The sequence below is a fragment of the Arvicola amphibius genome, chromosome 9, assembly GCF_903992535.2.
Source record: "Arvicola amphibius chromosome 9, mArvAmp1.2, whole genome shotgun sequence".
In the NCBI taxonomy this organism is placed as follows: domain Eukaryota; kingdom Metazoa; phylum Chordata; class Mammalia; order Rodentia; family Cricetidae; genus Arvicola; species Arvicola amphibius.
Window position 1 is genome coordinate 39,076,707 of NC_052055.2, and position 23,673 is coordinate 39,100,379.

A 23,673-nucleotide genomic window follows, 5' to 3' on the forward strand; every position below is an offset into this window, starting at 1 on the left:
GTGAAGGGAGGACAGCTGGCCCCACTGATGTTGGTGACCCCCAGCCTGGAGACGCACAGTGGAGGCAGAAAGCGGGTGTAGCCAGTGGGGTGGGGGAGACGTAGACCGAGGTATCCTCACGCTTCATTGGAGGGTTCTCTGGGCACTGGGCATAATGGAGACTAATGTGATGTCTGCTGTGGACCCAGTGGACATGCAGCCCTGGCAGGCAAGTGTGGATGTGGAAGGAATCGGCAGGGAGAGAGGCACTGGATGGATCAGGCCTGAACCAGGTGGTTTGTGGATACCTGGGCTCACAGCCAGCTCTGGCCTTTCTGGGAAGATGACCTTGACCTTGCTGGCCCCTGTCATCCCACATCTGCCTCCCCACGTCATGAAAAGTATACGTTGTTGTGAGGCTAGGGACAGTGCTGGGCTTAGCTGGGAAGGGCTCAGGAGGTGCTGCGGGATATCGTTATTTCTGCCCTTATTATTATGTGACAGAGCCCACTGTGGGTGATCTGCAGGGTCACTCCATTTCTAGAAAACAAGAAAGGAGTGCCTCCAAGAAACTGACAGAGTAGGGACAAAGGGCGGGACAGAACCACCTTGACCAAGCTGGCCAGTGGAGAACTGACCTCGTCTGATTCTACTGGGTCAACAGGTGGGAAGCCCAGAGAGGATAAGGGTTTTGTTCAAGGTCACACAGCAGCTGGTGATAAGAGTAGACCTGTTGGCTCGGGGGGTCTGGGTGCTGTGCCCCTCCTTTGTGAAGAAGAGATGTGATCATTTATCAGGGGAGTTTAATAATGAATGAAGTCGAAGTGTCTCTAATGCAGGCAGCAGGCCCGAGGTAATAAAGGACCCCGTATTAATTCAGAAGTTAATGAATATGCAGGTGTGTCTGGATGATTAATGGGGCTCCCGAAGGCCTTGGAGAGGAGGTGTCGAGCTGTTGCTGGAGGAAACATGAATATTGCACACATCTGGGGAAATGTGTAACCTGGGAGCAGGTGAGCATGAGCGAACTGGGGGACCACAGTGGCCAGAGCACTGGAGACCCACCCCCAGGCAGGCCCGCAGAGGCATGGCCAAGCGGTCTTACGTTCGTGCACAGTTGGCTTGAGCAAGTTAGTTAACCTTCGGGGGTCTCCCCGTCTTTGATGTAGGATGAGGCACGCAAACACACTAGTGACTGGCTCCCAGGATCCAGAAGACCGAGTGAGGCAAGCCTTGTGGGCTGAGGCAGCCTTAGGGGGGACCAGCTGATCCAAATTGATACAGGATTTTGTGAGGGGAGATAGATGGGCACCTGTGAGGCCCTGGGTTCAAACCTGAGGGGGGGGGGAAGCTAGGATTTATTAGACTGGATTACAGACTGTAGACTAGGTTACAGAAACCAGTGAAGAACAGCACTTCACAGTTTATAAACAGGCAGGGGCCCTCTGTCTACCCTTTGTTTCTTGTAGCAGCTGCGTGGGGTTGAGGTGGCCTTGGGAATGCCGAAATGCCTAGGTTCAGAGAGGTCTGGTTACTGTCCAGGCTGCTGGCAGCGAGGGGTAGAGAGTGAGAGGCAGGCTTGCGCTGCCATCCTGTGTCTCGGGGTTCATGAGGACAGAACCCAGAAGGGCGTTCAGTGTCTGTGCTTAGGGGATGAGGTGGGTGGTGAGATAGTCTTGGGGCTCCTCAGCTTCTCTGCCTGCTGTGTGAGTCCATCCATCTGAGTTGAGATTTCCGTGAGACCCTGCTCCTTCCCCATGCGTGACTCCTAGACTCTGTAGCCATTGCTACTCAGAACCGTGGTTTATGAGTTCGTATGCATTTGTCTCAGATCCCAGAAGCAGTGGGTGCGGACTTCGCGATTCCTGCTCGGCCTTGCTTGTTTTCCCTTTCAAATATTCCTGTTAGTGTGGCTGATATCCTGAGCATGCAGGGCCTAGTGCCAGGAGGTGCATCTCCTTCTCTGACCCACGTCTGCCTGTGGGGACAGGGTCCTAGGCATGAGCCTGTGGAGCCTTTTACATCCTTCGAATCCAGAGCGGGCATGGAGGCCACACTGGGTACTGTTGCACCCTGGGTTTTGCAGGGTGGTTCAGACTGTCCCCTTGGCTTCGTTCCCTATAAAGCCCTGCCTCCTCCTCACAAAGTTGGGGTGGACCCAGAGGACAAAGTGCTGCCCAGGACTTGGCCCACCCAGACTAGCTCTTGGCACTCCTGGCTGTAAAGGCTGCTGGAGTGAGGGCCAGAGCTCTGGTCCCCAGGCCTCTTTCATTATGGCTGCACACTCCTAGGCGATGAGCAAGTCAGAGCCTGGACACCCTTGGCTTCGAGAGAGCGAGAAGACCAGGGAAGCCTCATTTTTCTCTTCTGCTTCCTGGGGGCTCTGGCCTTGGCCCCAAGGGCCTCTCCCGGTCAGTCCTGCTGGGGTAGAACCGTTGACCTTGGTGGTCCCTGTCCTGGTGTAGCTTGCTGGGACAGACATGGAAACCAAAGCCCAGAAGGAAGGCAGCTATGGGGCTGGGCTGGGGTTGGGGCCCTGTGGGGCCCACTTAGCTGTGTATTTATAGACCCCACTGATCTATATTAACTCTGGGCCTGCTCGGGCTTTGGCAGCCTGGGATCTGAGGACTGCTTTGAACCCTCTGGGGGAGCTGCTGTATCTGAGCTCACCCCCTGGGGAGAGGCAAACAGGGGTGAGCCCCCTTCTCACCTTACCCTTCTGTGCCTGGGAGTTCCTGCTGGGTCCTTGGCTTGCACAGTCTTTAGCTGCTTGGGCTGGGCTGGGGCCACCCTCGGCGGGTTTGGGGGGTTGGTATCTTTGTCTGAGGATTGCCGTGCCTTGCTTCTTCCAGCTCTACAGGGAGACTGCCTATACAGCGTGGATCCAGGGCAGCCCCTCAGGGCAGCCCCCAAGCCTCAGTCCTCACAGCCGTAGAATGGGCATGATTCCCAGGCAGTTTATAGGCATCAGGTGCCAAGCACTCACACCTCCTAAGCTGGAGGCTACTACGTGCATGCCTTCTACATCTCTTGTGGTCCTTGTCACGTGCTTGGAGGGACCAAAGTGTCACCTCTAGATGGGACCTATAAGGCCCTAGGGGCAAGCATGACTTGAATTTGGACTCACCTAAGTCTGAATGTTCCTTCTCCCCAGGAGCCTCTCCAGGGCCCATGGGGTCCTTGGTGTATGTGTGTGTGTGTGGGGGGGGGGGTTTACTGAACTCCTCCCCCAACGGCGTGGTCCAGTCCCTGGTTGCCATGGAAACAGCTCCACTAACTCTATGCTTCTCTTCCAGAGCAGAGACGACTGGCCGCCCTGAGTGCAATTCAATTCAACAGACATTTACTGAGTGCCTACTATGCGCCAGGCCTTAGGCTAGGCACTGGGGAGCACAGAGAGGAAAGTGGGGGCCCCATTCTCAGATAGTTTGGGTACCAAGAGAGAAGCCCCGTGGAGGGTTGAGCAGCAGAGCCTGGGGTTCGTGTGAATCATGGGAGGGCTACTGTTTGTCTATGCCTCAGTTTCCCCACCTGTAACATGGGAGGGTGAGGTGGGGTGAGGCTTTTCCGGGATTCCATTGGCCACTCAGTGGGGGTGGGGTAGAGCAGGGAGGCCATCCTTCTCCTGCAGGCTCCTCAGAGAAGGGGCAAAGTTCCGGGCCCCAGGGTGTGTATGTGGGTTGGGAGGACAGCTCCCCAGGCTCAGGAACACCATGGACAAAGACCTGGAGGACATGGGGGGCTAGCAAAGGACACAGCAGGGTGTGAGCTCAGAGAAGGTGAGGTTTAAGGGTGTGAGCTCTGTGTGGGGGCAGTGGCAGTCTTGACAGGCTGTTGAGGGAGTCAGAGACGCATCTTGCTTGGCCTCACCCTTCTCCTCCTGTCCTTGGAACTGCTCTAGAACCAGCAGCCACGTAGTTCAAGTGGCATCTCTGCTGTGCTGGGCGCGTCCCTGCTAGTCTTTACTACTGCCCCGGAGGTGGGTATTCGTGGGCCCGGTACCCAAGCTAGCACACTGGGCCCAGAGAGGGCAGCTTCTTGTCCAAGGTCTGATCTGACTCCCACCTGCCTATGCTCCTACCGTTACCTCTCATTGAAGGGGTCTGTGCTGTGTGACTTCTCCCATCCTGTCTATACCAACGTCCTGAGGTAGTCCTAAGAGCCATGGCAGGAAGACACCCAGAAGCCTCTAGTTAGACTGTAGGCTTGGCAGCCATCCTTAGAGACCAGCGTAGCAGAGGTGGCTCCTTCCCCGCTTCACGTGTGAGTAGCCTGAGGCTCGGATCCAAGGTTAGATGCAGGGAGGGACAGCCCTTGCTGAGATCCTGTCTCTTTAGTGGCAGCTGAGGCTTTGGAGATGCTGACCCTGCCCCACTCCTGACTGTGGAGGAGCTGCTCCCAAACAGCCTCATCAGGGAGTGGGAAGGACTCAGACTTCAGATCTGGGTTCAAGTCCTGGTGTTGCCTTGCATGATTGTGTGATGGTAGGAAATCATTAGCCACTCTGAGCCTCGGTTTCTTTGTTTCGGGGAGGGCTGGCTTTCTTATCCACTTAGCAGCGGGAGATATTTATTGAGCATCTACTGAGGCCTGGTGTCGGCTGGGTTGGTGGGGAGGCTCAGACTTGGGTCTAAGGGAGAAAGCTAGTGGCGGTTAGGGTCCTAGTAGAGCTGGAGGAGGACAAAGCCCAGGGGTTGTGGGGACCCACAAGGGGTACCCCCACTAGATGAGGAGGTGAGGAGAGCAGGTTTCAGCTCCCAAGGGACCACAGGGGCTGGGCTGTGGGTGTGCTGGAATTTCCCCAGATCAGCCAGGAGCCAGGGAAGCCTTTCTGTTAGGGGGAGCCATGCTCAGATTTATGTTCTAGCAAGTTCTCCCTCTGCCGGGTGGAGGATAGCTGTGATAGCCTGCTAAGCCTGGAGGCAGACCAGAGAGGATGCTGAAGGAGAGGAACTCAGCAGGCCCAGTGGAGCTGGTGGGCATGGATTTCCCTAAGGTGGGAAGCTGGAGAGAAGCCAGATAGGGTGTGAGGGGGAAGACGGTCCTTCTAGGTGGCAGGGAGGAGACAGGAAGCTGGGACAGGGCTGGGGGGGAGTTAGGTGATGGTGGGCACCACAAAGCCATCTATTAGGAACCATGGCGAGGACCAAGATGTGCTCTGGGACTGGAAGTAGGCTTGAGAGCAGCTGAGAGCTGGCATGGGATCCCAGGAAGGGTTCTGAGGAATAGGGGCACGGGGAAAGGCAGCCATGCGGGTCCTCAGGCTGGGATGGCTGTGTTTCCCCAGAGGGAGGCATAATGGATGCCAAGTCATGGGTGGCAGGAGAGCCGGGAGGGGCAGGGAAGGCAGAACCCTTGCTCACAGCCCTAGGAAGGGGAGGCTGCGGTGAAGGGAAGGTGTTTGGGAGTGGAGTAAAATATTTGCATGCGTAACAGGGCTGGGCGAGGAGAGGAAATTACCATACATCAGGATCTTGTTATTCAACCTAATTTTCAAAGGGGCACAGCTGTCGCGCTGAGATAATCCGTTAATTATAACAGCCATTGTGCTCTGGCAATGGGAGAGAAACCGAGGCTGGGTACAGGCTGAGGCTGGGGTGGGAAATGGCCTTTGAGGGTCCAGGACCTCAGAGAGGGGGCAGGGAGAGAGGCAGAGAGGGGTGCTGGGCTCCCGGGACCAGAGGAAAGAGCAGGGCAGGGACCAGGCCGCAGCCTCTGCACAGCCACTGCCAGCATGGAGGTGATAAGGTCAACTTGCCAGCTGGCACTGTGCTCCTGGAGCCAGTTGCTGGAACCTTCCAGAGCAGTTAACTTTATTGAGCAGTTACTATGTGCCAGACCCTGCTCCCTCTAGCTGTTACCTATAGCCAGAGCCCTTCCGGAGAAGAGCGATAGATCTCGAGGGAGAGAGAGATAGAGCAGCTACTATCCCATAGCTCCTCTCTATCCTCTCTCTCTCTCTCTCTCTCTCTCTCTCTCTCTCTCTCTCTCTCTCTCTCTCTCTCTCTCTCTCTCTCTCTCTGCAGAGGAAACACCAGACAGGAAGGTAGTTTGCCAGGACCACTGGGTGAGATAGATGGCAGAGCCCCATGGGGTCTGAGTACAGCTCTCAACTTCCAGGATAGCCAGGAAGACAGGACCCACTGAGTGGGGGTAGACACAGGAGCCTCCATGGTTTAAGGCATGTCATCACCACGGTCACGGGTGGCCCTCCCCCAGTGGCGTTTCCGGGGGGGCCCTGGGTGCGGACAGAGCCTCCTTGTTCTCTGGGCTGCAGCTGCAGGCCCCCTGCGGCCTCCAAGGCAGCCTTCAGTCTGGCCCCCAGCCCCCAGAACAACTGCCCTCAGGGCCAGGAGAGGGCGTTCCACATGATCTTGGGTGGCCCCCATGCTGGTGTTTGTGACCACCTGCTTGGAGGTAGGAAGGATCAAGACAGCTGGCTCAGCCCTGGGAGGAATCCTCAGCCCAGCCTTGATGGGGAGGTGTGTACCAGGGACCTTGGTTGCTGGGACCTGGGAGAGGCAGGTGAGAGGCAGGTGAGAGGCAGTGAGTCATGGCATAGTATCCTGAAGTCTGGCTGCTCAGGACCCCACATACATTTGGTTCAAACTTGGTTCAGGAGTCAGCCTTGGGCTTGGTGTCCCATGCAGCCCTGACTAGGAACTCAGCAGAGGCCAGGGGGCAGGAAAGAGGGCTTATTCCAGAAAGTCAGCTGGAACTCCCAGTGTGACCCAGAGATCTAGGTAGCGTTGTTGGAGGGCAGGCAAGAAGTTGGGGGTGATCAGAGGGGCAGCAGGTATGGGAAACTCTATGAGGATTCCCTTGCTGAAAGCCAAGGGGAGGCCCAGGGAGGCTGGGGCAGTTGAAAGTCCTGGAGAATGGACGACACCTAGCCCAGACCTAAAAGCTGCAGACTGGTGGGACCAAAGAGCCACAACCCTAGACTCATCATTGGAGACTCCCAACCTGACAAACTCATGCTGCTAATGTCCTAGAGTTTTGAGTCCCAGAATCACTGGGGGGTAGGGACAGAGGCAAGGGTTGAGTATGTGGGCCAGGGGCAGCCTGCCCGTGGGTCCCCAAGCAAGCTGGCATGACTGCCCCCACTCTTGAGAGTCCCTGTCTTGTTTGTCTCGTAAACTTCAGTGCCCAGGTAGAGGTCAGGGTGATAGGGAGGACAGTACCACTGCTACCCCATTTGTCTGTGGGTGCTACTGGGTTCCAGAAACAGGAATGCTTTAAAGATAAAAGCCTCCCAAGCTTTCCACATTGCCAGCTAGCTAAAAACAAAATTTAATTACTGTCCAGATGAAGCAGGGCCCCTTGGCATTGCATGAGTCAGAGCCTGGGGCCGAGGAGGAGAAAGCCATCACGTAGCAGCTGGAGGCCTAGCCTCTTCCTCTGTATAGTGGTGACTGGAACAGCACATGCCCGAAGGCTGCTTCCCAGGAAGCTCCCAGGCCCAACGGATGCCTTTTCTGCCCCTGTATTCCCCTGACAGGCCAGGCTGCTCCAGTGGGCTGTATGCTCCGACCTGGAGCCTCCGCCTCTCCCCAGAGGTCCCCTGCTACAGTGCCCTGCCTTGGGACAACCCTAAGGATATTGGAAGGCAGGAAAATGCCCACCCTTGGGACCCTGGAGGAGGAGCAGGCTGTGCAGGCAGAACCAAGAGGGTGGGCCTAGCCGGTGCCTGGTACATAGTAGGTGTTCCATAAATGTTTATTGAATGAATGAATGGAGGCCATGCAGGCAGAGGCAGCGTGCGCGCGCAGGCACTGTGCAAGAGCGGGTCCAGTGGAGACCGGTGAGTAGCGCCCAGGGACTGCCGCTGAGCCAAGTGGGGGAGGAGAGCCAGGCAGGAGAGGGCAGGGGCAGCATGGGTGGAGAGGTCAGGAGTGATAGGAGGAAGAGACCAGGTGGGGAGAGAGGAAAGGCTGGTGGGGGAGAGATAAGTAGAGAAGGGGGGAGGAGAGGCTAGGTGGGGAGAGGGTAGCGTACATTGGTGGGGGTAGAGTCAGTCCTAGAGGTGGGTCCGGGGAGGAGAGATGTTATGCTGAGGGGGACTCTGTAAGAGTCAGTGCTAGGATGGACTTCCCTTCAGAGCGTCCTTGAGGTGGGCACCTAAGGGCCCTTGGGCCTAGTGTCTTAGGCTTGGGTGGGAAGAAGCTGGGTCAGGCCAGGTATTACAGAACCACTTAACAACCCAGGGCTGGGCCTCCCTGGCAGGTTGTGGGCAGCAGCCAAGTCCAAGGCCTTATAGAGGTCCTTGACCTCCTGCGTGGAGTATTGGTTGTGGTTTGTGCTGGGGTGCCTTGAGGACAGGGATGTAGAAGACCTGTGAGCTCAGGGGGCGACAGTGGCAGAGCCCAAGAGACCCTTGCACACTGCTGTTCTCCGAGTCCAGCAGGAACTGAGGCCCAGAGACGAAAAGCCCTGGACTGCAGACTTTGCCTGAGGGCCCCACCCACCGGGCCTCATTGCTGAGACTCTTCCATGCCAGCTCCGATTATGGCAGCTCCTTCTTGGTTATGTCTCTGGCCAAGAGTTCCATATTCTGAATGTGTGTGGGTCTTTTTAGGCTCTGGAGGCCCACCAAAGCTCAGAGAGGGCAAGTGTGTCTACTGCGGCAGGACAGGTACCAGAAGAACCCCTGCAGGGTGTTGGAGACGTGGTGTCTGACTGTGGCTGCAGGGCTCCCAGTGACATGGCACAAGCCATGACTGCTCCCAGTGTGGGGTAACGCGGAGTGGGTGCCAGGCCAGCTCCCTGGGGACACTGAGCAGCTGGCATGCGGGTTGAGATTAATGAGACGTGATGGAACGGGGTAGATGAAACCCAGCACCTCGGGTGGGATGGAGATGGAATGGCCCCCAGATGTCCTGGATGTTCTGAGGGTGTCCGGCAGTGCACACACGGGGCCCTGGGGTCCTGGGTGACATCTAGGACAAGGTGAGGACAACAGTGATGCATGCTCCCGCTGCGCGGGCAGGCGGAGGAAGCTAAGCATGGAGAACGTGGTGGCTCAGATGACACTGGCCTTGATGCAGGGTTCCAGGTAGCCCAACTATAGGAGTGACCTGGAGTGGCTGAACCTAGGGCAGGAAAGAGCTGACACCTGGTTCAGGAAGAGATGGAGAGAACACAGCAACAGGCACCGACTGAGAGTCCTGTGGTGGACACATGCGCTCAGGCTGGCCTAGGTTCCTGGCTGTGTGACCTTGGGCAGAGTGCTATGCCTCTCTGAGCCTCTGTGTCTTTGTCTGAAATGAGAAGTGTAAGAAGTTATAAGGCCAGGAGGCTCAGGGCATTTCCTGACATATGGTGAGCTCTGACCTCTGACACCCTGGCCCCGAGGGAGTCAGGGGTTCTAGCCCCTCTTCTTGCTGCTACTCCCCATCTCTCCTGCACATGGCAACCCCAACACCTGGTGTGTCCAAGCCTGCAGCAAGCTTGGGGGTTACACCAGTGAGAAAGACAGAGCCCGGCTGTGCTGTGCTGGGTGGTGGGGGAGGGAGTGGGTGGTGGGGGAGAGTCAGATGTCATGGGTGAGTACAGCAAGGGGGCAAAAGCAAGGCTTGGCAACAAGGGGTTCTCTTAGGTTTGGGGACAAAGCAGGGGTGAGGGTAGGAAGCAGTTCAGGAGAGATCTAAGGTAAGGCAGAAGGGCTGTGGTGTGCTGAGGAAGTAGATACCCGGTGGACTCACGTGCAAAGGGACTCAGAGTGGTCTTAACTAAGGACTTCTTGATTGACAGATAAGTTAGCCTCCCTGGGGTTGGGGGGTTAGAGACAGCTCCTTCTGTTAGGTGGGGATAAATGGGGGTCATGAAACCCACAAGATGGTCAGTGTGTGTCCGTCCCACTGCCCTGAGTCCAGCCTTCCAGTCTTGTTATCTGTTAGCGGAGGCATCCGTCACACAGGGTTGAGGTGAAAAGACTGGATCCCAGAAAGGCTGGTGAGCCTGCCTGTGTCACATAACTCCATGTTGGACCCCAGAAGCTCTTATTTCCAGTGCCTGCACCCTTCCGTCTCCCTTGGGGCAGACACATCACCCTTGAAACCCCGGTAACTTACCAGGTAGTACAGTGGTGACAGCACAATGTCCCCTGCCATGGAGGAGGAGCAGAGACCCAGGGAAGTTTGCCCTAGAAGACCTGGACGATGAAGGCAGCAGCAAGCCCTAGTGTCCAGTCCTGAGGTCCGAGCCTTGGCCCCAGAAGGTAGCCAGGTTTGTTCCTGAAGGCGGAAGCATGGGTAGCGACCTGGTGATCCAGTGCTAGTTTCTAGAAAGGAATGGCAGTGAGCACTGGGAGCTCTGGCTGGCCTAAGGCATCCCCGCCTTCCTCATCCAGAGTACCAGCGTGGTCTTGAGTGGTTATTACGATGGCATTGGGGGAGGCTTGGCCAGCCTGGCCCTGAGAGAAATCTGCCAGGCCTGAACAAATGACATGTCCCCGCTGATTTTCTCATGTCTCATGGGTGGCCAGGTCACGAGCCACACGTTCCCATGTCCTGTCCTTGTTCCCTTGAGCCAAGCAGCCTCCTCATGGGGGTGGAAGCCTGGGTCGGCATGGCTGAGGTGACTCTTCACTGACACGACTGGTTTGCCCCGCTGTGTCTGGAGGGTCCTGGACGCCTGGGCACTTGTCATCTTGCCACATAAGAAACTGAGGCACAGAGAAGGCTGGGGTTCCCCAAGAGTCTCAGGGTAGGCCATTCCCGTCCAGACCACCACAGGCTGATGCCGTAGAAGTCACATCAGGTGTATTGCTAGGCCTGGGTTGCCCCAGCCATGCCTGTGGGGTGCTTCCATTCAGCTTCTTGTGTGAGAGAACCAGGGTTCAGGCCAATGCCTGCACTACAGGGAGTGAGGACTTGCCAAGAGGAGGATCCCACTGGGGCCTTGGGCTTGACATCCTGGGTCCTGCGTCCATGTAGGACTCAGACTGTGTTCCCTGTTTCGTCCTGGCCCAGTTTCCCTCATGGGAAGCCTGGAACCCAGCTGGGCCCGGGCTCATCATTTCATTTTGGAGATGCCAGGATTCTGAGTCGTTGAAGGTCAGGGCATAACCCCAGCTGGGCCAACCTGGCCACTGAAGTTAAGCCTGAGACAGAAGAACACTGCCCAGGTGACTCAGACGGTCTCTCTCCAGCTCTGACCTGACCCCCTCTACTCCCCGGTACCTGGGGCCCACTGGTGTTGCTGGCTCTTCTTCCTTTCCATCCAAGGACTCATGGGAAGGGACATCACCCAGCCTGAAGTCGGCTGATGGCTCTTTGCCAATGCTGCACTGGTTGGTGCGGTCTTGCTTGCGTTGCTGCATGGCTCCCAAGGGACTCGGCACTGTCATGATTTTAGGCTCTGGGCAGCTGCCCTTCATGCTTCTGTCCTCCCTCTGACTTGCTCTAGGATGTGTTTCGGGGCTTAGCTGAGTCCAGTCTCAAGTGTCCCCTTGAGCCTTGTGGGTAGGTGGCAGGTACCTGTGCCACATTGTCACACCCAGACCCCGTGGCCAGTCCTCTGTGGAGGGCTCTTCATTTGTCTCCCTGCTCATCTTCGCTGTGGTTTTGTCTCTCCTTCCTCCCAGGTGTGTCTGTATGTTTGAGGAGCACGCTCATGGGGAGCAGGGAAGGACGGTCTTGCCTGTCTGACCCCTGAGACCCTTACCCCACCCCTTGCACACCTGCACCTTGATCGGGTGAGTGGCTGGGCAGGGGACCAGGTGCTGCTGTCAGCATCTTTGTGGCCTTGTCCTCTCCCTGCCAGTACAAGGCCTCAACGGGTGGTGGGCAGACAGCCCAGCATGAGGACAGGGCAACTAATGCACACGGGACACAGTGATGGGAGCCTCCTCTCCACTGTGCGTCACAGGGAGAGTAGGAGCCGGGCCTCAGCCCAAGCCATCCTGGAAGCAGAGAAGCAGGAAAGGGACACTGTAGGGTCACCTTGTGGGTTTGGGGGAACTATGAGCTTTCTGCCTACCCTGGCCTGTCTTGGAAGGGCAGGGCCGAATGGGGCCAGCACCTCTCCAAACCAGGGCCCCCTTCAACCTATTCCCTCGGCCTCTTCCTATCCCCTGCTTGCTGGTATCTTCTACAGCTCCTGCCATCCTGATCTTGGCTAAGGTGATATTGGTTTAGCTCAGATCTAAGCAGGGGGAGGGACTCTTTGTGTGTCTGGTTTTGTATGAGCAATACATATGTGCTTAAATGGCATAGAGGGGGTGGGTAATTGCCTGCCTTACCAAGGCCCCAGACATGCATGCCTGCCACTCCTCCACACATCAGCATGTGTCCCTTTGGCTGATCATAGTTGCACATGTCCTATGCACGCGCACACACGCGCACACACACACACATACATGCGCGCACGCACGCACACTCATGCTTATGTGCCTGCCTGCATGCTGTCTCTGCGCATATATCAGCACCCTTGTGTCTGCGTACTGAGTCAGCCATACACCTGTGTGTGCACCTGCATGCCAATGTGGTCCCCAGACTGAGGGCTCTCGGACAGGCTGCTTCCTGCTTCTCAAGACGGCAAGTGGAAGGACTTTACCCCCTCTGGGACAATCTGTCTGCCGGTGGGAGGGGAAACTGAGGCCCTGTGTTGCAGGAGCCAAACTCTGCAGCTGCGACAGCTTTGTGTGGTACGGGTGCCTGGGCAGCCTTGTGACACCCACGCTGGCCCTGCAGTGGGGAGAAAGGTGTGTCAGACTGGCCTCTGACCCAGGTTGGACCTCATCACCTGGCACCTCAGCGGGCACTGCCGGAGCGTCCTCTCAATGTGTCCCCACTGCCTCCCTCCCTCTTTCCCTCTGCTGGTCACAGTTTTAAATTGGCTTCACTTTAACACAAAGTCTAGACATTTTTTTTTTCAAAGCTCTCTTTCCTGGAGTCTCCCTGGGGGAGGAGCCGAGGTGGAGGTGGCTCTCGTGGACACTGTTTCAAGGCTTTCTTTGACAAATGTGGATTTCTCAGACCATCTTGTGTCCTTGTTGGAACACAACTGTCTAGGGCCTTTGCAGTTTTTGCAGTCTGGAGCATAGGGTGTGAGCCCGAGCCAGGTCTGGCCGAGTCCAGCTTGCAGGGGACCTGGCCAGATCTCCCCAGGGCAGACTTTGGGACTTGGTTTCCTCATGGGAAAGGGAAGGATGAATCACATGGGCTGTGGGCTGTGACCCCTGCTGCCGTCCTGTCCTCTGTGTCTCAGGGTGAGCAGTCAAGTCACCTTGCTGTTTCCCATCATATTGCCCAGGAAAGGGCTGGGTTCCCCTACACACTACAGAAGAGCAGTAGATAAGAGACAGAGTAATTTACCCACAGTCAGGCTGTGCGGGGAGGGCCTCTTGACTCCTGACCCTGAGTTTCTCAGGAGTCTTGATCCTGGCCCAGGCTTTGCTGTTTTACTTGGGGCAAAGCCCTGTCCTTCTCTGAGCCTCTGATTCTGGAAGGGGATGTAGGGATCCAATTGTGTTGGTCCCAAGTCCTGACCCCTCTTTGGGCAGCATGCTGTCCTTGGGAATACCCTACTAGGGAATGTGTTTAACTCTTGACCCTTCTCCTTTAGCATAGTTATGCTAACAGGACCAGCCCTGCTGCTGCCGAGATCCTGGCCCTTGCACCCCACCACACGGGAGGCCCACCACCAGCACGTTCTGCTCCCCTCCCCCACAGAAGCTGAGACAAGGGAATTATTTTTGGAACAAGAGCAGTTACACAACAAATGAATTATTTATCTTTGGGCTTGGAGAATGAGGCATTTTGCTGGGCTTCTTAATTCTCATCTGGATTTGGGGGTGCCCACTAAGATGTGTGGACATGTCTGTCATGCACACAGATGTTAGGAGTATGTGTGTGTGTGTGTGTGTGTGTGTGTGTGTGTGTGCCTCCCATGTGAGCTTTGATTTTGTAGGCATTGTGCAGGCTAGCAGTTGCCTGTGGACACCGTGTGCGAGTGTGCCCTGGAGGGTGTCTGGGCACTGGGGCCCACCCGTTCCTCTCAGTTTCCCTTCTCTGTCTTGGTGCTCAGACTATCCCCACCCCTACTGTAACTCTTCCTTGATTCTCTCTTCCCCGCCTTGACAACCCCAGCCCTCCCTTGCTTTGAGGAAGCAGGAGACCTGGGGCATTTGCTGGTGCGGAGTCCCTGGTTCTGAAGGAGGATAAAAGAGGGACGGGAGCCTACACTGACTGAACAAGAGAGGTTGGGCCCCCACACTGACCTGCCATTCTCTCTTGATGCCACCTTTCAGGAATTAGGTGACAGATGGGCTTCTTCCTTCCTGTCTCCACCTCGCTCACCGTCTCCCAGTGTTGCACTTCTGGCTCCTGTGGGAACTGCCTGAAGTTCTGATCCCCGAACCTAACGGGAAGGAGGAGGAAGAGCAAGAAGAAGTCTTGGGAACCTGCCCTTCCGACAGTGACCTAGCACCACAGCAACGCCTAGTGTCTGCTTGTAGCCCTTCACAACAGCAGGTGCCAGCTGTGTCCATCCTGCCCAGGGCTCCTGAGCTGGAGGTCACCCCCCAAGATGGTGGCGGCTCCAGGGAGAACTGTGCTACGGGTCCCGTCCTCTAGCCACTAGGTCCTTCTGTTCTCTGGCCCTTCACCCCAGCTGGGTCTATAAGGGGCTGAAGCGTGGGCCATGCTGCGCCTGGGGCTGTGCGCGGTGGCACTGCTGTGCGTGTGCCAGCCAGGTGCTGTGCATGCTGACTGCTGGCTCATCGAGGGGGACAAGGGCTACGTGTGGCTGGCCATCTGCAGCCAGAACCAGCCGCCATATGAGACCATCCCTCAGCACATCAACAGCACTGTGCATGACCTGCGGCTCAACGAGAACAAGCTCAAGGCTGTGCTCTATTCCTCGCTCAATCGCTTCGGGAACCTCACGGACCTCAACCTCACCAAGAATGAGATCTCCTACATTGAGGACGGTGCCTTCTTGGGCCAGACGAGCCTGCAGGTCCTTCAGCTGGGCTACAACCGGCTCAGCAACCTGACTGAGGGCATGCTGCGTGGCATGAGCCGCCTGCAGTTCCTCTTTGTCCAGCACAACCTCATCGAGGTGGTGACGCCCACCGCCTTCTCCGAGTGCCCCAGCCTCATTAGCATTGATCTGTCCTCCAACCGCCTCAGCCGTCTTGATGGCGCCACCTTTGCCAGCCTTGCCAGCCTGATGGTGTGTGAGCTGGCTGGCAACCCCTTCAACTGTGAGTGTGACCTCTTTGGCTTCCTCGCCTGGCTTGTGGTCTTCAACAATGTCACCAAGAACTATGACCGCCTGCAGTGTGAGTCACCGAGGGAGTTTGCTGGTTACCCATTGCTTGTGCCCCGACCTTACCATAGCCTCAATGCCATAACTGTCCTACAGGCCAAGTGCCGCAATGGCTCGATGTTTGCCCGGCCTGTGAGTCACCCCACACCCTACTCCACGGATGCCCAGAGGGAGCCCGATGAGAATTCAGGCTTCAATCCTGATGAGATTCTCTCAGTGGAGCCACCGGCCTCGTCTACCACAGATGCGTCTGCCGGACCAGCCATCAAACTGCACCAAGTCACCTTTACCTCGGCCACCCTAGTTGTCATCATCCCGCATCCTTACAGCAAGATGTACGTGCTGGTCCAGTACAACAACAGCTACTTCTCTGATGTCATGACGCTCAAGAACAAGAAAGAGATTGTGACGCTGGACAAGCTGCGGGCGCACACCGAGTACACCTTCTGTGTCACCTCGTTGCGTAACAGCCGCCGCTTCAACCACACCTGTCTGACCTTTACCACGCGGGACCCTGTGCCCGGGGACCTGGCGCCCAGCACCTCCACCACCACGCATTACATCATGACTATCCTGGGCTGCCTCTTTGGGATGGTCATCGTGCTGGGGGCGGTCTACTACTGCCTGCGCAAGCGACGCATGCAGGAGGAGAAGCAGAAGTCTGTCAATGTCAAGAAGACTATCTTGGAGATGCGCTATGGTGCCGATGTGGACGCCGGTTCCATTGTGCATGCTGCACAGAAGCTGGGTGAGCCACCCGTGCTGCCTGTGGCCCGCATGTCCTCTATTCCCTCCATAATTGGGGAGAAGCTGCCCACTCCCAAAGGGCTGGAGGCCGGGCTAGAAACACCCAAGGTAGCTACCAAAGGCAACTATATTGAGGTGCGCACGGGTGCTGCAGGGGACAGCCTGGCCCGGCCTGAGGAAGAGCTCCGAGAAATTGAAACTGGCCAGGGCTCAGCGGCTGAGATCTCCACCATTGCCAAGGAAGTGGACAAAGTCAACCAGATCATTAACAATTGTATCGATGCCCTCAAGCTTGACTCAGCCTCTTTCCTAGGGGGTGGCAGTGGTGGTGGGGACTCTGATATGGCCTTTGAGTGCCAGTCCCTCCCTGCAGCTACTGCTGCCCCCTCAGCTGCCACCCCTGGGGCTCTAGAGCGGCCCAGCTTCCTGTCACCCCCTTACAAGGAGAGTTCCCACCACCCGCTGCAGCGCCAGCTGAGTGCTGATGCCGCAGTGTCCCGCAAGACCTGCAGCGTGTCATCCAGTGGCTCCATCAAGAGTGCCAAGGTCTTCAGCCTGGACGTGCCGGACCATCCAAGTACCCCCGGGCTGACTAAGGCCGACTCCAAGTACATAGAGAAAGGTAGCCCACTCAACAGCCCGCTGGACCGGCTTCCACTGGTGCCCACGAGCAGCAGTGGTAGCAGTGGTGGGGGTGGTGGCATTCACCACCTGGAGGTAAAGCCGGCCTACCACTGCAGCGAGCACCGGCACAGCTTTCCTGCTCTCTACTACGAGGAAGGCAACGACAGCCTGAGCCAGCGCGTATCCTTCCTCAAGCCACTGACCCGTTCCAAGCGTGACTCCACCTATTCTCAGCTCTCCCCCAGACATTACTACTCAGGGTATTCCTCCAGCCCTGAGTACTCGTCTGAGAGCACACATAAGATCTGGGAGCGCTTCCGGCCCTACAAGAAGCACCACCGTGAGGAGGTGTACATGGCTGCTGGCCATGCCCTGCGCAAGAAGGTCCAGTTCGCCAAGGATGAGGACCTTCATGACATCCTTGATTACTGGAAGGGGGTCTCAGCCCAGCAGAAGCTGTGACCCTCTCCTCCCCCACCGGTGAGGTGAGGGGGAGGGCAGGGGCACTCGGGGGATGGGCCCCGCCAGGGTGGCCGGGAGGCGGGGGACAGGCCAAAGGGTCCGGACCAAGGGGCCCGGGCCTAGGAGTGGACGTACACGCACACCTGCACGCACGCACACACACATACACTTGACCACCACCTGACTGTGAAGCAACACCCAACAATAACGGGCAGGAAAACAAACATTTTCCTTAAAGTTTACAACCTGCTACCGAAACCAGTTGTCTCTACTGTGCTGCCCAAGGGACTCACGGGGCTGGGGAAAGAGACCAGAGAGGGTGTGGGGTCTGGGACTCAGGCGGGTTTGATGGAAAAAGAGATTGGGGTAGAAGCAAACCATAGCTAGCCCTCTTGTTCAGGGAGGGTATCCTCCAAGCTGGGGGACATTTCCCTTGGAGATGTGGCAGCATGTGGATGTTGGGCATCCTCTCCTCCCACTTCATGGATGGCCCAGAGAGGAAAAGCCCCAGGGGTCTCACCCACCAGGTTACAGCTCTGTCTCCCAGCTTCCTGGCCCAGTGCTGGCCCCGCCTCCAGCTGCTCCTCTGGGCCCTGCCCCCTCCACCAACTACCCCTTCCAAAGCTGTGGTCTCAGGGGTCTAGGGACTGAGGTAGGCAGGTGCTTTTCTTTTCTAGAAAGTCCATGGGCACCCACAAAGTGAAAGGCTATGTCCCTAGCCCTAGATGGTCAGGGGAGAGGAATGTCCTGCTGACCAGAGAGAAGCCGAAGCAAAGGGTGCCACCAACCCCCTTCACGTGTCTTCCAAGTATCCCCAGGGAGTTGCCTGGGGTTGGGGTGGTGGGCCGACCTGCTCCCCACTGGTATCTCAGGTGCAGGCCCCCATGCCACAGCCCCTAGTTTCTCTGGGTCTCCTGGATCCCTACCCACTACAGAGAGGCAACAGTGAATGGCAAGGCCTGGGGCCAGTGTGGAGGTGATCTGGAACGTGGGGATTCCTCCCCGCACCCTGTACCCACACTTGCTTGGCTCCTGCTGTGTGCAGCATCTTGGCCTGCCTAGGAAGGCATCTGCCTCCACCCCATCCTGTCTCACCCCCTGGCTAGAGGGGCTCCCATGTTTCCATGGCAATGACCACAGTCCTTCTTCTGACCCACTCCCAACACCAATCAAAGCACAAACAGTGAGGTGCCCCCTACTGCCCTGGTCAGGGAGCAGGCCAGGTTCCTGGCCCCTCCCCTTCCCTAGCTAGTCTGTTGCCACGGCAACCCAGTGCCTGGCAGTTGGTGCCCAGAGGGACTAACTGACCAACCGTTGGGCTCTGAAGTTCTCTCAGTGTGGGTGGCAGCAGAGGGTGGTTAAGGCCTGGCCAGGTGGCAGCTCTCTCAAGAGCCAGCAGCTTCTAGGGATAAACTCTGGAGGTTCTTCTGGAGACCCGAGGCTAGCCTTTGGCACTGTCTTTGCCTTTGAGTAGGCAGTGGGCCTATGGAGCATGAGGACAGTCGCACTAGGCAGTTCTGCCCCCTGCCCATGTGCCTTTTGGCTTGTCATTGAGATAGGGAGGAACCTCCTTTGCTCTACCCCGAACCCTTCCAGAGACCCTCACTCCTGTCACTCTTTTGGGTTTCTTGAGATGGGAGAGTGTGACTGTGGAGTGTATGTGTGGGAGAATGGGGATGGCATCTCATTTGACCAGTGAGGGCTCTGACCAGGAAAGCTAGGGCTATCCTTGGGGGTGGGGTACAGGGAAGGACTGGGGTGGGAGACTTGACTGAACGCCTCTATCACATCGACTTTGGGGTGGGCCGAGCCCAGGGCTCACTCAGGGGTGACATTTGCAAAAAAAAAAAGAAAAAAAGAAAAAAAGAAAAAAAAAAGACTGTTCTCCTGGGGAGAGGAGGAGATTGGCCAGCCTGGATGTGGAGAGCAGTGCCCCCCCAGCCACAAACCTGTCCTCACCCCACCCTACACCCACCACCCCAAGAAGAGCAGGCAGGCCGAGAGGCCAGGGGTGTGAGCAAGCAGACCCCTGTTATCTTTGCATGACGATTTTACTGTATTTTTCTGAGCAAACATCTGTCGTGTCTGTGCCAGTTTGTCCAGACTCCCCTCCCCACCCCAACAGCCCTCCATGTGATCCGAGCAGCTCTTGAAATCCAGGGAGGGCCAGCTCTGCAGAAGACCCAAAACAGGTGCCACCAACTTAGCTCTGCCTTCCCCCCCTCCCATATCCTTCTCCCATCTTTCTGGGCGTTGGGCCCACAAGTGCTGCCTGCCTTCCTCCATCACCACCCCTTCCCATCTCTGTCCCATTCCGTCCCTGCTGGTCCTTTTCCTCCCTCTCCACCAGGGAAGGCAGTCTCGGAAGAGTGTCCCCAAGGCCATGTTCTTGCGGAAGGGGCTACAGGAGGATCCTTGTCCACCTGTTCCCATTTGGAGATGAAGCTGGGGCCCTCTATAAAGAGGCACCTTATCCGGCATCTCAGCCAGCCGCACAGGATGGGGAGAACTGTCAGCCATACTGAATATAGGAAGTCAAGAGCTTGGGGCTTCCTAGAGAGGCTTGGGGCCCTGCAAGAGGGGAGTGGGCCTTGTCATGCCCAGGGAGGGTTCCCATTGTGGATTGGGCTCTGTTTCCACTATTTGGCCATCATTCCTGGTTGAAGACAACTCTTAAAACTTCAGATGCCACTCAGGAGAACTTTAAAGAGAGGATCTTCTCCTACAGTGGGGCCCAGGTCACAGGGATCTTTGATACAGAGCAAGGGTCCAAGGCATAGGCACTTCCACTGGTCTGGCCCTCCAGCGGCCCTGGCCAGTCTTCCAGGGTAAGGCCCTTGGAGTTTCCCTCTGGCATGTCCCTGGGCACAAAAGACAAATGCATACTTCATTCTTGGGTCCAAGTGAAGCCCCTGGCTTTGTACTTCTAGGGGCGTAGGGAGCGGGAACACAGGGGTTTCATGGAGTCATCTGGGAGACATGAGGGTTGGAAGTCACAACTGGACTTCCCTGTCCTGGCAGAGAAGAACCTGTGAAGCCGCCTTTGTTAGAACATGTGGCTTCCAGAAATAAAGATCTTAGTCTTTGCTGGATTCAGGGGAGCCTGTATCAGCTTGCCACTTCCTAGGCCCCTTTGACTCTTTTCCCTCTTGAGCACAGAGCAAGAAGCTTTGGGGCAGCCTATGCAGGGCGGGAGGAAAACCCTGACCACCTTAGGAGGACTTGGGCTGCGCAGAGGAGGCAGCTAGTGATGGCGGTGGTCTGGCCCCTGGGCCTCCATGTTCATGATGAGAAGTCACCTGTGCTGACAATCCAGAAATTTTAAGAAGTTAAAGTGGGCAAAAGCACAGGCAAAGGGAACCCCCTAGACAGGCCCAGAGGGGAAAAGACAGGGACAGAAGCAACGGCCCTCCCAACCTCCCACTTCAAGAGGGGCTGAAACTGCGGGGGTTGGGGGAGATGCAGGCTCCCCAGCAGTGCTAGGCCCCTGCAGAGAATGAAGGGAGGGATGCGGGAAGGTGGGGCAGGCTGTCTCCCATCCCTCCAAGGAGATGACAGAAATAAACAGGAAGAGCCAATGCTTTGAAAATTAACTAGGAGGGAGAGGTGTTGGACCTGCTGGCTGTCCCCAAGCCTCTTCTCTGGCCACTCTGTCACTCTGCCCCAGCAGGTCCTGACATGGTTGGGGGCCTCTTCAGGGTGTGGGTGGGTGGGAAAAAGTATGGGAAGTTATGGGGTGTCTAACTACATGTAGGATGACCTTATCCCCTTGATGCTTGTCCCTTTGGACAAGGCTTGCTCTCTGGGACCCTTCTCAGCCCCAGGAGAGGGTGTCTTCTCCCAGTCTCCTTGCTCATCATGTCACACACTGACACCTTCCATGACTTTTACATCCACCTCTAAGAACCAATATCTCCCCCTACTTGCCCCAGTGCCCTCCCCCAGATGCCAGCTGCCCCTTGCTGAACAGCAGGGAGAACAGAGGTTCCCACAGGGGTGTCCTCCTCTTTCCTCTTCAGCCAGGCAAGCACAGGGTTGTGATAGAGGTCCGGGCGTTTGATGGTCACCTCTCCTCCCTGCTTCCCACCCCCCACCCTCCTCAGGAGCTGCCAGCCCCCGGAGGTACGGCGGCCTGGCACCTGGTTTGAGCTCTGTGGAGCTGGGCTCCGGGCCCTGGACTCTGAACCTGTGACCCCTCGCTGTGTACGGAACTTGCCTCCTCCTGGGGGCCTCGGACCCTCTCCTTGTCTTCTTTTAGGGGGTAACTTCATTTATTTTTCCTCCTTCCATTTGCCTCTCCCCCCAATTTTCCTGTTTTAAACCGAATGGCACGAAATCATTTTCCTCACCTTGGAGATTCCTGTATGGAGAGAATCAATTTCTATATTTGCAATAAATTTCTTATTTAAAACAACGGGGTCGAGGTTTGCACTGACTGCACCCCCAGCGTCTCACGTCCTCTTTTCTCGGCTATCAGAGCTGAGTGGGTAGTGCCAACATCGAGTGCCTAGCAGGGAATGTGGAATGGCTGTGCATTCCCACCACCCCACCCTGTCACAAGAACCTGGAAGTCACTCAGTACCCGTGACCTGGTGCTTTGTTTGTGGTTCTGGCCTCCCTCGTGCACATCCCTGGGGAGGCACATGGGCAGCAAAAGGAAAACCATCCTAGACAGTGATCACGGAGCCTAGTTTGTTCCAGGCCACGTTCCCCGCTCTTGCCAAGGTGGGATTCCTAAGCTGCCTCTAGACCTGGCCTGGGCATCCATCCCTGGACTCTGGTCACCCGCTGATCACTCCTCTTCCACGTTCTTTACCGTCAGCCACTTTTTCCTAATAGCTGCGAACCACCCCTGCCTTGAAGAATCAAGACTTCCTACGGGTTCCTGTAGTCGGGCAGAATGTGGGTTACCATGCTAGATGGAGCCTCAGGCTTACCCTTTGGAGCCAGAGTACCCCCCACATTCAGCCCCTGCCTCCCAGAGGCTCTTCCCTTCCCTCAGGCTCCTCCTATTCCCCCAACTGCTTCAGACTCCCCCAGTCTCAAGTGTGCCCCACCTCCATTTGGGCTGGATTACTGAAGACCTTTTTAAAGTGGGCTCCCAGGACTGAGCTAGTCCCTGTGAGGGCTGTCGCATGGGAGTGTTTTTAGTGGCCAACAGTCCAGAGTTGCCGCCTAGAGCCAGAGGCATTTCTCAGAGACCAGCCCTCAGGGCAGCCCCGACTCATTGCTGCAGAAGAAAACTTCACGGTGTGTCCACACAAAGCAGAGCCGGAGTCTACTAAGGCTGTGGGGCCTGTGGATGTGGCTCAGTTGGTAGAGTGCTTGCCTAGCACACAGGAAGCCCTGGGTTCCATCCCTAGCAGCAGGCGTGACAGCACATGCCTGTAATCCCAGCACTCTGTAGGTGGAGGCCTTGGCTACAGGGGAAGTGCAAGGCCAGCCTGGGATAGACAAGATCTTGTCTAGAAAAAAAAAAAAAGGAAGAGGAAGAAAAAGATTTTAGTATACATTTAAGCATGGACATTGAGGGAGAAAGAGAGTCCAGAAAAGGATAGTACATACATTCTGGGCTTCCAACAAGAATCCCACTTAAAACCTTAATAATAACCATGAATACAGTTTTGGTGCATTCCAGAGTTGCATTGTTCAAGGGGTTTCTAAGGACCTTTTTTCTTCTCTTGGTAAATGAGGTCCTCTGGTGGTTTCTGAGGGACAGTGTATAGGATAACAGGCTGATATGGTGAAGCCACAGGACATAAGGGTCAAGGGAACCCTTACCATGCTAGTTCACAAGAGAAGCTGAGACTCATGTTTCATAATGTTGCTTGTGTGAGTCTCAAGCCATTCTTATGGGAAAGGAGGGAGGGAAGCTTTAGGCCTTCAGCGTGGTTTGTTGCTGTTTTGTGTCATTTTGTGTACGGTTATTTGCCTGCATATATGTCTGTGCACCACGTGCATGCCTGTTCTGGGGGTTTTATTTGGGGTATATGTGACTGGAGCATCGTCTCTTTATGGACGATCTTCACAGTAAGTTTTATGGCATCAAATTCCTCTCTCGGCTGGTGAGAGGCTCTACCTTTTGTCTTTTTGGTGTCACCTGTATCCAGCTCACCTTTCTCTCAGGTCCATCCATGAGCAGGACCCCAAAGGCTCTCTCCTTCAGGAAAGGATCTAGCATTTTACTACTCCACAAAGACTTTTTGGGTGACCTGCCAGTTCACGTTTTCTTCAAATTCTTCCCCATTGTGGGGTCTGGCTCTCTCTTGAACCTTGTCTATATTGTTGGTAATTCCAAGCCCTGCCCCTTCCTTGTCTGCAGCTCCCAGCCTGCTCTTCTGCTCTTACAGGTGGCACCTGGTGCCTCACCAGCCCTTTGACCACAGGAAGGTGAACCTGGGTTAGAATGAGGAAGGGTCTGAACTCCCTCCCATTCCTGCCTTTGTCTTTGTTGGTGGGTTGCCCTCTACCCCTCCAACTCCTGGCTCATTCCCACTCATGTGTCCTTGGGATTGCATTTCAGAAGAGGCTCCCTCCCTTTCTTTTCTTTTTAAACTGGCCTTGCTAACCCCTACACAATGCTTA

The 23,673-nt window shown here is 56.2% G+C and overlaps 1 protein-coding gene across 1 annotated transcript; it reads left to right on the forward strand.

Moving 5' to 3' along the window:
* Positions 1 to 14,625: 14,625 nt before the first annotated feature.
* On the forward strand, positions 14,626 to 17,088 carry Elfn2 (extracellular leucine rich repeat and fibronectin type III domain containing 2). The gene has a single exon (XM_038344229.1). The coding sequence runs from the start codon at positions 14,626 to 14,628 to the stop codon at positions 17,086 to 17,088; it is 2,463 nt and encodes an 820-aa protein (XP_038200157.1).
* Positions 17,089 to 23,673: the final 6,585 nt, after the last annotated feature.

What these genes read in the sequence shown, in the direction of transcription:
- Elfn2 (XM_038344229.1), top strand. Translation starts at nt 14,626, where the DNA reads ATGCTGCGCCTGGGGCTGTGCGCGGTGGCACTGCTGTGCGTGTGCCAG.